Raw genomic sequence first — 16,506 nt, forward strand, 5'->3', positions numbered from 1 at the left:
TTTGCACTAAGCTACAGTTTTCCATTTTGTATAATGCTGACTAATAATTTGAGTCATGTGTGGTTTTATACACATCTTTTTAGAGTGATATATTTTTATTTCAGTTTGCATTCTTGGATATTTAATATTAATATCATTTCGGTTATTGTTGATGTGAAGTTTAAAATAGATCCTTGATGTTGACTTTTTTGTTAAGTAAGAGGAGGTATTGTGTGGCATTAAATCTGGTCTTCACGTAATGGAATGAGATATAATAACAGAGTGATATCTGCCTATGTTTTCAAAACTACCTCTTCAACTGAAAAAATTTTTTCCACTTAGAAAATCATATTTTCTCTTCTGCTCAGTGTACCTGGGATGAGTAAGGGAAGCAATGTAGTTCTGAAACACCAGAGGGTGCCAGAGATTCATGTTTTATTCTTACTGTTTCAGAAGTAACAAATATATAACCTCTGCATGTTTGTATAGTTAGGGCTGTTTAAACTGACTGGCTGTTTGATGATAATAAGGAATTGTTGATTTTTTGAAAATGTGATAATGCTTTATGGTTAACTTTTTTTAGAGTTCTTACATTTTAGAGAGAAATGAAATATTTATGGATGAATAATGCATATACGAGGTCTGTCCAGAAGGTATCCAGCCATGTACTATGAAAAACAGAGACATTTATTGAAGACTATACAAGATATAAGAAACATTATACATAGGACAATGACGCCTCAGTCCCCTTCAAACTAGGCACCTTAGGAACCCACACAGTTCTCCCAGTTGCCATCAGCTGCCCTGTTGTTATTTTCCTGAATCTCATCGGAGCTGTGGAATCTCTTCCATTTCAAAGGTGATTTTAGTTTTGTGAAAAGCCAGAAGTCACAGGGCACCAAATCTGGGCTGTAGGAGGTCTGAGTCACTTGGGTGATTTGATGTTTCGCCATAAAACTCTGCACTAGATGTGATGTATGAGCAGGTGTGTTGTTGTGATACAGCTGCTGATCACCAGTTGCCCATAGCTGTGGCCTTCTGAATCATCTGAATAGGTTTCCATGGAGTATTATTCAAGCTTAATGCAAAATTCGATGCAGGTTCGTTGTTCTACTCACTCATTTTGAGTGTGACAGCCACACAGTACATATGCTCACTCAGTGGAGTCTATCGCCCCCTCTGACTAGTACAGTGAAGTCATTACTGTCCTCGCATGCACATTCCAGCCCACTCCTTGGCTGCCAGGTTACATCCAATGTCATGCAAACCATTCTCATATTAACAATGGTTGGACTTTTTCCAGACTGACCTTGTATATTACTTGTTAGTGAAGGTCTTTTAAAAGCTACGTGTTTAATGTGATGTTTAAAACTTTTCTCTAAATTTGCTTTTAGAAAATAATAGAGGACAAGGGTACATGCTATTTGCATAGATAGTATTATCCCACCAACTTCAATGTCCACTTTTTCATGTCGCAGGAATCAGATTCTCTAGTGTAGATTAAACATGTGTTCTACCCTGCCTCATACAAAATTTATTGTTTTATTGTATTAAGAGGCTGTTTGTCCTTAAATGTACAAGTGTATCAATAATACATAATAGTCATATAATATATGGCATAGTGTATGTGATTAAGTAATTACAGAGCAGGGACTTAAAGAGAAAACAGTCTCTAACAACAAAAACTCTCTCATCTTGGAAAGACAAAGGAGACAGCAAAGAAGCATCCATGTGAGCTATGCCCAGATAAACACCAAATCTAGGATGATAAGTCGACAAAAAAAGTCTTTTTAGAGGACTTTTGCTCTAACAAGCTAGAGCTTGTTAGAAAATGGGTTCTTACACATTCCTCACAGGGAGATTACAGGAATGAAGACTTGGAGATAAGATTGTGACATCTTTCGAAGTTTTTAGTCAGATTTTCATCATAGAAGTTTTATCTAAGAAAAATTATATTTTTTACTTTCATGCAGATTGAGCTGGGAAAGAGAGACTTTAGAGGCAAAGGTTGAAATTAGGAGGGCAGGAGACAGCGCATATCTTTTTCATATGCCATGGGCATCTTCAAGAAGGATGAAAGAGCCAGTGATAATACTATGGTATGATTTATTGTAAACATTCTTAACAGGATTAATCATTCAATTAAGAACATATAATATAGGAAAGGGATGGTAGATTCTTTTGAAACAATTTATAAGTATTTTATAGTATAGTAGAGATCAAGAATTTCAGAGTTACCCAGGGAACTTGTTAAAATTCTTGATTGTAGGGCTCATCCAGAATGAAATCTCTGGACACTGGACCTGGACGGGGATCTATATTTTTTAATTGGTATCTTTTTATATTCAGTATAGGTTTAGGACTATAAGTACAGACCATCGGGTCCCAAATTGTGATCTATAGAAAATAGTTTTGAAACTGAGACTCTTTCTGGGAGTTTGTGGTGTCTCTACAGTTTTTATCATCATCATCATCATCATCATCATCATCATCATTATCATCCATGTTATTTATCCTTTTCAGTATATTATTTGCATTGATGGTTTAAAAACCATGGCGGTGAGAGAGCTGGCACATTAGTATTGATTAAGACAAGGGCACAAAACCTTACTTGTAGCCATTTATTCTTTACACACACAGTAAATAAAAAGAAAAACTTTTTTTTTTAATAAAAATGTTTTGAGTGAAGCAGCACACATTAGTATTTTTATGAAGTCTCAACCCTTGAGTGCATACCTTTTTAATACTCAGTATGACAAAATGAGAAGTTTGCATAAAGCTCTTCTTTCTGTTCATGTCAAAGTGTTGTGGTTGCCTCGAGTATTGGTGCTTCTGTTTCAGGTGAGAGAGCTGAACTAACTACTTTTCCCATGGAGTATAATTTTCACTTGAAAGAACAAAGAACAACTGACAAACTGGTTACTTAGATTTGGGAATTTGACAGGCATTTTCTTGAAAATGAAAAAGTGAATCTGTCACTTCAGGGAAAGCAACTGACAGTATTTTTTGCCAGTAATAAGGTTGGAGCTTTTCAAAGAAAAAAAATAAAATTTTAGGAAACCTGTATCAGCTACCATGGACTTAACAAAATCTCAAACTTATATTTTCTGATTAGATTAACATGTGATTTTGGATTATGTGTAGTGAGTCTAAATTTGGAAGATCTGTGTAACTCAATGAACCAGTGTTTTCTGAATTACCAACACACTGTGTTCTAAAAAGAGCCATCAATAAAAAGAGCCATTCAAAATGAAGAGAGCCAATGGAATTTTAGATTTGCAAAAATAAAAAACATTTCCACTCTTTTAATTATTTTTAAATTTTGATATTTTTAATTTCCATAAAAATGTTATCTATGTTAACGTGTAACATTTTATTGTATTTCAATGAATAAATAATGTTCACTTTTAGTTTCTAATACAGTTTTTATTCAAAATTACATAATAGATACAGTTCTTACCTCCATTCTGCAGATCGGGGAATTGATGAATAGAGATGGCAAGAAGCGTATTCACAGTCATCCTTTTAATAATTGCCAGAGCAGGGATTGAAACCTTGGCCTCTTTAACTACGGAATTGGTACTCTTAATTTTATTAGCTCAGTATTTTTCCAAGCTTGTGTAGTTCACAGACTATTTCCATCAGTCACTTAAGTGTGTTTGTTAGAAAACTCTGGGTTTCTGGTCTCTGTCATAGAACCACTGAATGAAAATCATGGATGCTATGTGGCTGTGTGTTTGATTGTAAGATCTACATTTTAGGAACTCCTAGGTGGTTCCTAAAATCACTAAAGTTTGAGGAGTACTAAAATATGCTATGCTACGTCCGACTTCATAAGAAGAAAGACAATATCCTATGAGGAAAATGACTTCAAAAAAGGCATAGAAGGAAGAATAAACAGGGTGCTGGTTAATTTACATACTTAGTGAAGTTATACCCCAGTGTGGTGAAAAAGGGATGCTGAATACTCTATACCAGGAATTAGTAATCTAAGGCTGTGCTTTTCAACCTTTTTCGTCTCATGGCACACCAAAAAACATGTACTTTTTTGCCAATCTGATGAAAAAAATAGCTGTAATTTTGCTTCATTCACACCAGATGGCTATTATTGTGTTGCTGTTGTCCTTTTTTTGGGGGGGGGGGCAATATAAGGGGAAAGTGAGTGCCCCTAACTAGTCAGATATTGCATATTTTAAAAATTCTTGCTGCACACTTGTTGAAAATAGCTGATCTAAGGGAAGATCTTGATATTTGTTTTTAACAAAAATTTTAAAGCAATTTATTTACTTGACTAAGTAGTACATAAATTTTTATACAATTCAGAATGTACAAAATGATAAAGAGTGAAAAAAACAAGGCCCTTTATTGCTTATTTTTCACTCTGCTACCCAGGCCCAGCCTAGAGCTAACCACTCTTAGCAGTTGCCTATGCATCTTTGTAGAAATACGTAATGTTTACATTTTCGTTTTTGCATCTTAGTAGTAATAAATCTTGGAGCTTGTTCTAAATCAGAACATATTTCATTGTGATTTTGTAACTTTAGCAAAATAAAATAATGATGAACATTTAGGTTGTTTCCAATGTCTTGTGCAAGGGAAACAAAACTACAATGACTGTCATTTTACATAATTGCTGGGAAGAACAGTTTATTCATTTTAAATTGTCAGATAATATCAAACTACTCTTCGTGGAGGTTGTGTTAACAAATTATACTCTGACCAATAAAGCTTAAGGTAGCATATTTTCACATGTTTTAGTAAACTTAAAAAATTTTTGCCAATCTAACAGGTGAAAATTTTTATTTGCCAATCTAACAGGTAAAAACTCATATTTCTCTTATGAATAGGGTAGAACATCTTAGAGTTGAGTCATTTTAAATTTACTCTTAACTGAAGATTCATATGCTTTGTTTATTTTTTCCATTGGACCCTTGGTCTTTTCCCTGGGAATTTGTAGGAACTCTTCAGGATAATTTTCCTGTGATATGAATTACTTCTTCAATCCTTAGTGTAAGGTGTAGGGGCCATACCGTCCCCATTTTACTGAAGATGCAAATGTAGAGAGGCCAATTGATTTGCCTTATTTCACATAGATTAATAAGTGGCAGAGTCACTACTCTATGGTATATAATTTGACTAAGAGCCGTCATCATTGTTACCTGCTATTCTGCTTCCCAGGATGTTGTAATAGAAGAACAGCACACTGTCAGAGTACATAGAAATTCCCCAGCCATTTAAGTACCATTTACATACTATGCCAGGAATGAGAGGTAATAAAGTTGATTGACTATGATCAATAAAAAATCATTTGACTTGGAGTTTAACATTGGTTATTAGAAGACTGAGTAAAACCTACCATAGCAGAGATAAAGTGTGTTCTCAGAAGTTCAGAAGTTATAGCAATTGGATGAATGCCTTAGAAGTACAAAAACAAATTAAACCAATGTTTCTAAAGTAGGCATTTGAAGTAGGCCTGGGATATAGATAAGGCTCTGACAGATGAAAGATAAAGCAAAAGGAGTCTGTGACTAGAACAGGTGGGGAATAGCCTGAGCAAAGGCCAGAATCAGTGGGAGCTAGTTGATGGTTGAATAATGGGAGCGTAGAGGGCTAGTTAAGGTCCTGGAAGGCCTTGAAATCAGGTCAAGTTCATGGGAACAGGAAAAGTTTTGAACAGTTAAGTAATGTAATTCACTCTACTCCTGAAGAGTTAGTAGTCTGGTGCTATTACTGAACTTAAGAGGATGGAAGAGATTTAAGGCAGGCACAAGTAGTGGTTAGCTCTATCAAAAGCTAAAGAATTAGATCAGTTTCAGAAACCAGAATGCAAGGCATTAATGATAATTAGGTAATACTTCTTTAATTTATGCATAGTACCCTATTACACTCCACAGAATTTTAAGTTGGAAGCCTTTTTCTATAGAGACAATATTAAATTTCTTTTTTGTATGTCTTTTAAAACAAAACAAAACATTGTTTTTCATGGAGCTTTCATCAGAATTCACTGCATTAGACCAGAACACTTGAAGATGTGGTTCCAAGATTCTCACTTTCTTCTTTAAAAGTTAAGCCAAACCACAATCACATATATGCCTCAACATCAAAACCTTTATTACTATCCAGGCCTGTTTTGCTTTATTGATAATGCTGCTAAATCACTGTGCTGTCTTTGCTTTCCTTCAGTCTGCCTCCTTTCTTGGAGGAAGTTTTAAATGGCTTGGGTACTATTTATTGTGGCACCTTTTCCTCTTCCCTCAGGGGGGGTCTTCCTCTAACTCTTGCTGCTCTCTGTAACCATAGCAACTGACAGCTGTACTAGAGGGAGCTGTGTTCTGCTTAGGGCCAAATATGAGGAGGGAAGACAGGAAAGAACAAATCTTAATGGGTGGTTAGTTCCCTGCTTATTTGCAGAAAAGGGCTGCAAGAAGATGCTATTAATACAAGCTGGACTGCTTCCTCATTGATGAATTCTGTTGCATTCTAGTACTGTGCTAAGCACTGGTAGTAAGTAGGCCTGGCTTGGTCTCCCCAGCCTATGTGTGAGATCTTAACAGGGACTGTGCAGAACTCTCCTGTGGAAGCAAGGTGCAGTTTGCAGGGCCCGTGTACCTGGTGCACATCTTGTAAACAGTCAATTGTGTGTATCTGTGTGTGTGTGTATAAAGACTGTATTTTATACCTTACACAATTCTGATTTTATTTTTTAAAGAAAGGATAAGGTTCTGTGTATCAAATACATCTGAATTTCTAGCTCCAGTTTTTTTTCTCTAAATGTTTATTATTTTGTAAAATATCACTATCACTTTGGGTAATCTGTATATACAGAAAGTTATATAATATGGCATAAGTCTTCTTTCTATCTCTGCTTCTCTATTTCCCTCACCAAAGGAGAATTTTCATGTATCTTTATAGAAATATGCTATGCCCATGTGTGTATGTGTGTGTGTGTAATTTTTTCAAGGTACGTTGTATTCTATGCCTTATTTTGTTTTTTCCCTTCACAGTACACCTTGGTGACTGTTCTGTATCAAGTCAAAGAGAAATGCCTCTTTTAAGTGGCTGAGAGGGAACTTAGCACCTACTCTATGTTATTCATTTTTCAGAGGAGGAAAAAAACCGAGTCCTATAGATATAAAATAACTGGTTAGGATTCTGCTTTGGAGTAAACTGACTTTTCATTGGTGTGTACTTGGTCATTTTGAAAATAGACTTTGTTTATTAGAACAGTTTTAGGTTCATCATAAAATAAAGTGTAAAGAATTCCCTCTGCTTTCACACATGCAGAACCTTCCTCATTATCAACATCCCTGGCCAGAGTGGTCCATTTTTTAAAATTGATGAACCTGCATTGATACATCATTGTCACCCAAATCCCATAGCTTAAATTATGGTTCTTATATTCTATAGGTTTTGACAAATGTATGACATGTATCCTCCTTTATAGTATCACACAGAGTAGTTTCACGGCCTTAAAAATAACTCCTGGGAGCCACTGGTCTTTTTACTGTCTCCATAGTGTTGCTTTTTCCTGAATGTCATATAGTTGAAATTACCAATATGTACCTTTTGAATTTATCTTCCATCACTTAATAATATGCATTTAAGTTTCTTCCATGTCTTTTCATGGTGTGGTAGCTCCTACCGTTTTAGTGGTGAATAATATGTCATTGTCTAGATGTACCACAATTTATTTACTTACTGAAGGACATCTTGTTTGTTTCCAGGATTGGGCAGTTATGAGTAAAGCTGCTACAAACATTTTGCACATAGCTGTAAATATTCATCTCCTTTATTAGTAAACACCAAAGAGTAAAGTCTCTGGGTCATATGATAAGAGTATGTTTAGTTTTGTAACAAACTGCCCAACTGTCTTTCAAAGTGGTTGTACCACTTTCTATTCTCACCAGCAATGAATGAAAGTTCATGTTGCTCCACATCCTCACTAGTATTGGGTGTTGTCACTGTTGAAAATTTTTACCATTTAATAAACATGTAGTCATATCTCATTGTTTTAATTTGCATTTCCCTGTTGACATAAGATAGATCCTCTTTTTCATATGCTTATTTGCCAAGTACTTATCTGTATTCTTTGTTGAGGTTTCTGGTCACGACTTTGCCCCAGTTTTTAACTGGGTTGTTTTCTTGTAGTTGAGTTTTAAGACTTCTCTGTACATTTGGGATAACAGTTCTTCATCTGATGTGTCTTTTGCAAATATTTTCTCTGAGTCTGTGGCTTGTCTTTTCAGTCTCTCTTTTCAAATTGTTTTTTAAAAATTTATTTATTTTAGAGGAAAGGAAAGAGAGAGAGAAAAGGAAATGTTGATTTGTTGTTCCACTTATTTTTGCATTTATTTGTTGATTCTTGTATGTGCCCTGACTGGGGATCAAACCCGTAACTTTGGTGTATCAGGATGATGCTCTAACCAACCAAGCTACCTGGCCAGGGCTGTTTTCATTTTCTTGATGCTTGGATTTTTAAAAATACTTTTTCTCAGTTCTCTTAAAATGTATTTCTAGACATATTACTTTATTTACATAATTTACATAGATAACAAATTGATTCTTAGAACCATTCTAAGCCTCTCATACCTCTAATATTTGATAAGGTGGAGTCCAACCATTTACATATGGTTTCTTTATAATCCATATTTAATTTGGCAGTATGAAGTAGTGACTTTTTTTTTTTACTTTTTTCTCTTCCTCATTGCAGAAACACACCTTTTAATGCTGAGCTTTTAAATATACTGTTCTGATTATAAGACCATTGTTCTTTCCCTTACTTTTCACTGCTGAGTCTAGCGCTGCACTTTCTGTCATTGGTTTTGCATCTCCTATCTATGTTTTGAATAGGAACCCTTCCACACCCCAGTGTACTGCTTTTTAAACATCAGAGGCCCTTATTTCTTGAGCACTTGACAATTATAATTTATTTCCCTTTTCTGTGCACAGTGCATTACCACAGGGAGGTTCATAACTTAAATCTGTTGACATGAGACCACATGATATACCATTTGGCTCATGTAGTAAAGAGAAACATCTTTTTATATTATCATATTTGTTAAATTATGTTATACAGTGGTGTGTGAGTTATGATTGGTAATGTGCTTATTATTATATATGGTGATAAAAGTGCTGTGAAGGAATTTTAGTCTCTCTCCTCCTCCTTCCCTCTTTCTGTCCGTTCTTCCCTGTCTCTCCTCCTCCTCCCTCTTCCCCTTAAACATCTATACTCTTCTTAATACTGTAGCCATGTAGCAGTTTTATTAGATAAAAACAATTATTTAATTTTGCTGGTGCAATATAAGATTCTCAGACCTATTTTGTGTTTGATATGTATGTCTTTTATGCCTGTGTGTGTACAGTTTTATATGTTATAAGTAGGCCCTTTGCAGCCATTTGCTTGAGGTTGTGGTTTAATGAATACAATTCGTTCAGTTGGAGCACACCTAAAGTCTGAAGCGGAAAAGCCAAAATGGTTTTAACCATTTGATTTTAGAATAGCTAGTCAGCAAAGCTTCTTCTCAAGCGCCTTTATGTGGGTATGAACTTTTCAGGGCTGGGTAATTTCTGCTGTCCCCTCAGTGGAACAGTAGAGTGCACTTGGGAAATCCGAGGGGCTTTTAATCATCCTGGATGAAAACAAAGAAGTCTTGTTTTCATTGTAGGGGATTTGTGTATAACTTAGTATAAGTTGGTCTATCTCATGTATTAAATCATGAGAGGGAGAGATGGGCATTAGAACAGGGGTCCTCAGCCTTCCTCCTCCCTAGCCTGAGCTCTGCCTCCTGCCTCCCCCGCAACAATGCCCACCACAGTCTGTGGAAAAGTTGTCTTCCATAAAACCAGTCTCAGTCTCTGGTGCCAAAAATGTTGGGGACCGCTGCACTAGAAGACAAAGTTGCTTCTGATTTATTTTTCTGATGTTAAATATACACAATGGTTAGAGATACCAATTAATTTTAAGAGCTTACAGGGAAAGATAGCAGCCAGTCTTCATTTCTTCTCTTGCTTGGATGAATTGAATAAAATCATGTTTTTTGCTGTGAGGAGAGATTTGTAATTCTTTGCTCCCTTAAATCTTTCATACACATCAACACCACCACCACCACCCCTACCAAAAAGCTATATCTTTTTTTCTATTAGAGATGAAGATGACTTCAATGATGTGACTTCCATGGCAGGGGTCAACCTCAGTGAAGAAAATGCCTGCATCTTAGCAACAAATTCTGACTTGGTTGGCACACTTGTTCAGTCATGTAAAGATGAACCATTTCTTTTCATTGGACCTCTGCAAAAGAGAATTTTAGACATCGGTAAGTGCCAATTTATGATTGTTGACCTGATAGGACAGCCTGTTCCAGGGAAAATATTATCAAGAAACAGTCTTGGTTGATCTTCCTGGAACCATAAGGCTTACATGAGACTCTGGAAATTCAAGCTTTCATGGGTGTTATAGAAAGAAATACTTTATTTTATTTTTCATTTATTTATTTTCTTTAATCCTTGCCTGAGAATATGTTTATTGACTTTAGAGAGAAAGGAAGAGGGAGGAGGGGACAGAGAACACCAATGTGAAAGAGAAACATCATTCGGTTGGTTGCCTCTTGTACTTTTCAGTTCTTGATGAAGCACAAACTTGTATTTTAATATGACAAGAAATTGCAAAACTTCTGAATTAACTAAGCTTTACAAAAAAGACTATAGAGTAGATGGAGTTAGGTATTTCTAGAAATATTTTTCATTTATAGTACAATTCCCTTTTTACAGAACAGTTAAAAACTAAGACCATTCCTTAATAACTGAAATTATAAATTTACCCCAAAAATATTTTTGGAAAAAGATTTTTCTGCTTAAATATCTTAGGAGAGTGAACATGCCAGTGTTCTCTCTCTGTAATTACCTAAATTAAATTGCACAGACATTCTGTAAAATCACATGACAAGCTTGCAAGCACCAACTATGTCTTCTTAATCAGTTATGTTAACTTTTTTTAGGTGTTTTATTTAAAAGTGGGAATTTTTACAGTATTCACATTGTAAATTTGTCATTTTCTTGTAGGTTTAGTGAAGATATTGAAACATTTGATTGTTCACTAACCCCTAGAAATTTTTGCAAATCCCAGCCTCGTTTATTTCTAATATTTTAAAAATACAGTCTTTTACCTAGGATCGATTATTTGTTTTAGAAATACATGTAAAATTATTTTCAAAGTTTCTCTTCAAAACCAAATATTTTTAAATGTTTGTTGTCTTAATTTAAGCAGGAACTGGCATATCATTCCCTGTCTACTGATGTTTGGTTGTAATTTTAATCATTGGATTGTTTTGAAATTGTACTGTCCCTTCTTGTAGAAAGCCCCCACTATTTGTTTATGCTGATAGTTTTAGTAAAGTAGATTTGACTTTGTAGTTTTTGTTTTTTCCCGTCTTGAATCTAAAATTGGTGATGAATTCAGTTTTGCTAGAAAGTAATAAACTATATTTTAAAGGTTTGGCTTAGGAGAAGCTGGATAATTTTATACCTTCTTCCTGTCCTGTTTATTTTAGTCCTCATTCTGAATTAAAGTTTAACATTTATTATCGAATAATGTTGAAGAATGTATGTAAGATTTGTTGGCTTTTAATTAAAGTTTCTTTTTGCTATACTCATTCATATTTTGATGAATATATAAGAATATTTCAGATAGATTGCAGTACTAAACAGTGATATTTTAAAAACTTCTGTGTATATACCTTGTTAAAAATGAACACAACAACACGGCTATTCTTGTTTTTAACGGAAGAACTATGGATAGTTCTGTTTTCTTTAGTGATCTGTACTCTGCTAACACTCCTATTCCTTTTAATAAGTTAAATGATTACATTGAATGCTAATACTGGTGCCACTCCTTATCATTGTTGACTGCTTTTAGAAAAAAATTAAAAACAAGAATAACCTTGTTTTAAAATTAAAAGCTCATTTAAATTAGACTCCCTAATTGTCTATATTTTTAGATTTAGGTCTCTGTTGATATAGGTGGTTTCACTAAGCTGAACAATTACTACTTAAATAGTGATGAGGTTGATTTATAAATGAACTTCTCTCTTTGGCTGTGTGGTCCAAATTGTTTTCCTAAAAGTTTCTTCCTAGATAGCAAAGGAAAAATAAAAGTTTGGTTCGTTTATGCAAGGAGATATAGTGAAAGAGAAGTTATTCACCTGGATAGGTGAAATGATGAGGCTTTGAACCCATTTCAACTTATAAGTTAATTACCAGGTCAATTTATCTGAGCACAGCATGATTGGTAGTGGGCAAAAAGAGTAGAGGTATATCTGTAGACAAGGCGTTAACAGAGATTCAGAATCTGAATTCATTGAAATGTCATAAATTGTTACCAGTGTCAAATAGGACTAAGTGTAATTTTCCATTTTTTTAATTACTAAAATTAACAGAATATGGCATGATTTCTGCAGTTACCATTTTTCTCCCTGAACACTAGACTTGATTTGTGTTCCTATTAACTTTGTCCTATAAATGACCTTGCAAGGAGAATGATTCTAGAGGCTAAGTAAAACAATGTCTATATTTTCTGAGGCTTCAGGCTAGGTTTTATTAATATAATGTCTAAGATCTTTGAAGTTGTGACTTTACCAGGAAAATCATAATCTCCAAACCTTTATTCATAATGGGTATGACTTCCAGGGGGAACAGAATACCTGCTGTGCTAATTATTTCAATTATCAGCCTCCACTAAAACATGTAATGGATTTTCTCTGCTTCCACAGGTAAAAGGCATGACATTACAGAACTCAACTCTGATGCTGTGAATTTGATCTCACATGCAACACAGGAGCGATTACGAGGCCTTCTAGAAAAACTGACAACAATTGCTCAGCATCGAATGACAACTTACAAGGTAAAGGGAATCATTAGAAAAGTACAGACTCTTTTTCCTCTTTGTCATGTCCAGGGTAGTTTTTAGGTATGGATTAATATTCTAGGTATATTTTTAGAGAAAATGGTTGAGACGTATTTTATGTTGCTAGAAAATCAGTCTCATTCCTAATTTGCTTTATTTAGATACACTTACATGACAAATAAAATCAAAATAGAGTTTAAAATGGTATCCAAAGCATCTCTGTTGGTTTAAATTGAAATATGCATTTGTTCTGCCTGAGGCTTCTCCTCCTAAAGCTTTTGATTGGGAAGGAAGATATGTTAGTATGGAATATTGGATAGTTCTGTTTTCTTCAGTGATCTGTTCTCTGCTAACACTCCTATTCCTTTTAATAAGTTAAATGATTACATTGAATGCTAATACTGGTACCACTCCTTATCATTGTTGACTGCTTTTATAAAAAAATTAAAAACAAGAATAGCCTGTCTGTCCCTAATGGTATGAACCAAATCACTTACCATCATCAAATGAGAGCCCTTGGTTTATTTTAAATATGGTTTTGAAGGAGAGGTGATGAGGGATGAAAAAGAAAAAAGATAAACCTTTTCCCTCTATATCAAGAAGTGTTTATAGCTAGATTTTGTACAACATGGTGTGGGGGTAACCTGAGATTTTGAGTTTGGAAGAATGGTCATTGTGATGATGTCCTAGCCTTAGGTTATATGGAATCAAGGACAGTATCAGCTACCACATCACTGGTTGTTCCCTGGAGGAGTCATTCTGTTTTCTCTCCTTTCTGTTTAATTTAGAACCTTAGAAGGACTATTTGTATAGTCCTGAGGTCCTCACTTGTATAAGTCTTTGTGAGAATTTGCTGCACTGACTTAAAAATCATCAGAAGAGAAAGATTTTAAAAAGAACCAGTGTCAGTATTTCTTTGTGTATATTTCTAGAATTTCTCTGTTTCTTCTAGGTTATCTAATTTGTTGGTATACAGTTGTTCATAGTATTCTCTTACAATCTGTTTTATTTCTGTAAGGTCAATAATGATCCCACTTCCATTTTGATTTTAGTTCCTTAAGGTGTAAAAGTAAGTTACTGATTTGAGATTTTTCTTTTTAAATGTAGGCATTTACTGCTATAAATTTCTCTCTGAGTAATACTTTTACTGTATTTATGTTTTGATACATTGTGTTTTGTTTCTATTCATCTCTATTTTATAATTTCCCTTGAGAGTTCTTTGATTCAGTGATTGTGTTAGAGCAGCAATATTCAACTGGTGTGCTGCGGCAGGCGCACTGGTGTGCCACAAGAATTTGTAAAACATGCAGTACCTGACTATTTAGTCAGGGGCACTGACATCTTTTCCCTTAGATGGACAAATTAAAAAATGACAACAGCCAACACAACAATAACGATCCAGTGTGAATGAATCAAAAGTATACCTTTTTCTTCTTGTCAGATCAGCAAAAAATGTAATACATTCTTTGGTGTGCTATAGAATTTTAATAATTAGTTTAGGTATGCCATGAGATTTAAAAAAAAGATTGAAAGTTGCTGTTTTAGGGTATGTTGTTTAATTTCCACATATTTTTTAAATTTCCAGTTTTCCTTGTATTGTTGATTTCTAGCTTCATTTTATTGTGATCTGAGAAGATTGTATAACCTAATCATTTTAAATTTATTGAGGCTTGTTTTGTGGCCTACCTTATGGTCTGTCTTGGAGAATATTCCATGTGCACTTGCAAAGAATGTGTATTCTCCTATTGCTAAGTGGAGTGTTCATATATTTCTGCTAGATCTAGTTAGTTTATAGTGTCATGTTGTCAATTTCCATAATGGTCTTATGTCTAGGTATTCTCTCCATTATTGAAAGTGAGGTATTGAAGACTTCAGCTGTTATTATAATACTATGTATTTCTCTTTAGTCCTGTCACTGTTTGCTTCATATATTTGGGGGCTCTAGTGTGTATATCTTGTTATATCTTCTTAATGAATTGACTCTTTTGCTATTATATAATGTTCTTGTTTATCTCTTTTAACCATTTTTGACTTAAAGTCTATTTTGCTTGATTATCGTATAGCCACCCCTGCTTTCTTTTGGTTTTTACCTGCATAGAATATCTTTTTCCGCCTTTCACTTTCAACCTGTTCATGTGCTTTCATCTAAAGTGAATCTCTTGCAGACAGCATATAGTTGGATTATGTTTTTCGTCCATTCCGCTAGCTCTCTACCTTTTGATTGGGGAGTTTAATCCATTTATATTTAAAGTAATTACCATAAGGAAGAACTGCTCTTTCACTTACAGCTTTTTTTGGCTTTTATTTCCTCTGTTAATGCCTTTTTTGTTTGTTTGATCTATTTACTGTGTACTTCTCATTTCCTTTTGTGTGTGTGTGTTTTTTGAGATGTTTTCTAAGTGGTTACTTTAGGGATTATAATTAACATCCTAAATTTGTAATATTTTAGTTTGAATTGATAACAACTTACCTTCAATTTTAGGATGTGGGAGATTTAACCTTCCTTTTTTGGCTTTTTACTGTAACTTTTTAAAGAGTCTTATAATTTTTCTTTTTCCTTTTTTCTTTTTTTTTTTGCTTTTTAAATGCATATTTTAATTGAGGTAAAATGTGCTTTAACAAAATTTTATCCTTTCAACCATTTTTGAGTGTACAGTTCAGTGCATCAAGTACATTCATATTGTTATACAATTATCATCACTATCCATCTCTAGAACATTTTCATCTACCCAAACTGAAACTCTGGTACCCTTTAAACAATAACTCTCCATTCACTCCTCCCTGCAGCCCCTGGTAACCACCGCTCTGCTTTTTTTCCATATAAAATTGACTATTTTAGTTCCTCATGTAAGTGGAATCATACAATTTTTGTCCTTTTGTGCCTGGCTTATTTCACTTAGCATAATGTGTTCAGGTTTCATTTATGCTATAGTGTGTGCCATAATTTTATTTCCTTTTAAGGCAAAATAATATTTTTTTGGTTTTTTATATTTGATATTATTTTTTAAATGTATTTATTTATTTATTTGGTTCAAATACATTTGTCTCAAACTTGGTTTCTCCCCTATTCCAATCTCAGTCACCCCATTGTTTCGTAGATACATAGTGTACTTTCAATTACAATGGGCAGTTTCTATACAAAATGTAATGTGTATAATTTAGTATGACATGGAATTTTTCCAGGTAGAGTTTACTATTCTGAGTGGTATCCAAAGCTCTATTGTGTACGGCCTTCGGATGGAATTCTCTTGTCAATAGCATATGTTCCAAGGATTTAGTTACCCTTTGCAAAATTGACAGTATCTACCCACCTGGAAGCTCCCTGAATAATTTATTTTAAAGCTAATACCTCCTTAACCTTCTGTCTTGTACACATCCTATCCTGATTGATTTTCCCCTTCTCATTCCTTTCCCCACACTCATTCCTTAATACAGCTAATACCCCTGTCTGAATTTGTACATAAAGAAAGGTAGATACATTATCATCCTTCTTTAAACAGAAACAATCATCATTTAGCTAGATTGGAATCTACTTCTAAATTATACGTACTTTGTAGACTTTGATTGTAATAATCTATGTGTCACAGATTTGGTCCCATCCTCATATTTCAGTTCATCTCTGACAGGAT

The 16,506-nt window shown here is 34.3% G+C and overlaps 1 protein-coding gene across 2 annotated transcripts in view; it reads left to right on the plus strand.

Annotated features, from left to right (window-relative positions):
- Window positions 1-16,506, plus strand: part of TAF4B (TATA-box binding protein associated factor 4b) — a 128,879-nt gene that overhangs the window by 64,167 nt on the left and 48,206 nt on the right. For both annotated transcript variants that reach the window (XM_054583478.1, XM_054583480.1), the window contains 2 exons: window positions 10,123-10,292; window positions 12,744-12,874. In XM_054583478.1, the coding sequence (XP_054439453.1) occupies window positions 10,123-10,292; window positions 12,744-12,874 (301 nt within the window). The remainder of the gene's footprint in view (window positions 1-10,122; window positions 10,293-12,743; window positions 12,875-16,506) is intronic.

This window comes from Pteronotus mesoamericanus, unplaced genomic scaffold (assembly GCF_021234165.1).
Source record: "Pteronotus mesoamericanus isolate MK-2021 breed Mesoamerican mustached bat unplaced genomic scaffold, CSHL_Meso_final contig_74, whole genome shotgun sequence".
NCBI lineage: Eukaryota > Metazoa > Chordata > Mammalia > Chiroptera > Mormoopidae > Pteronotus > Pteronotus mesoamericanus.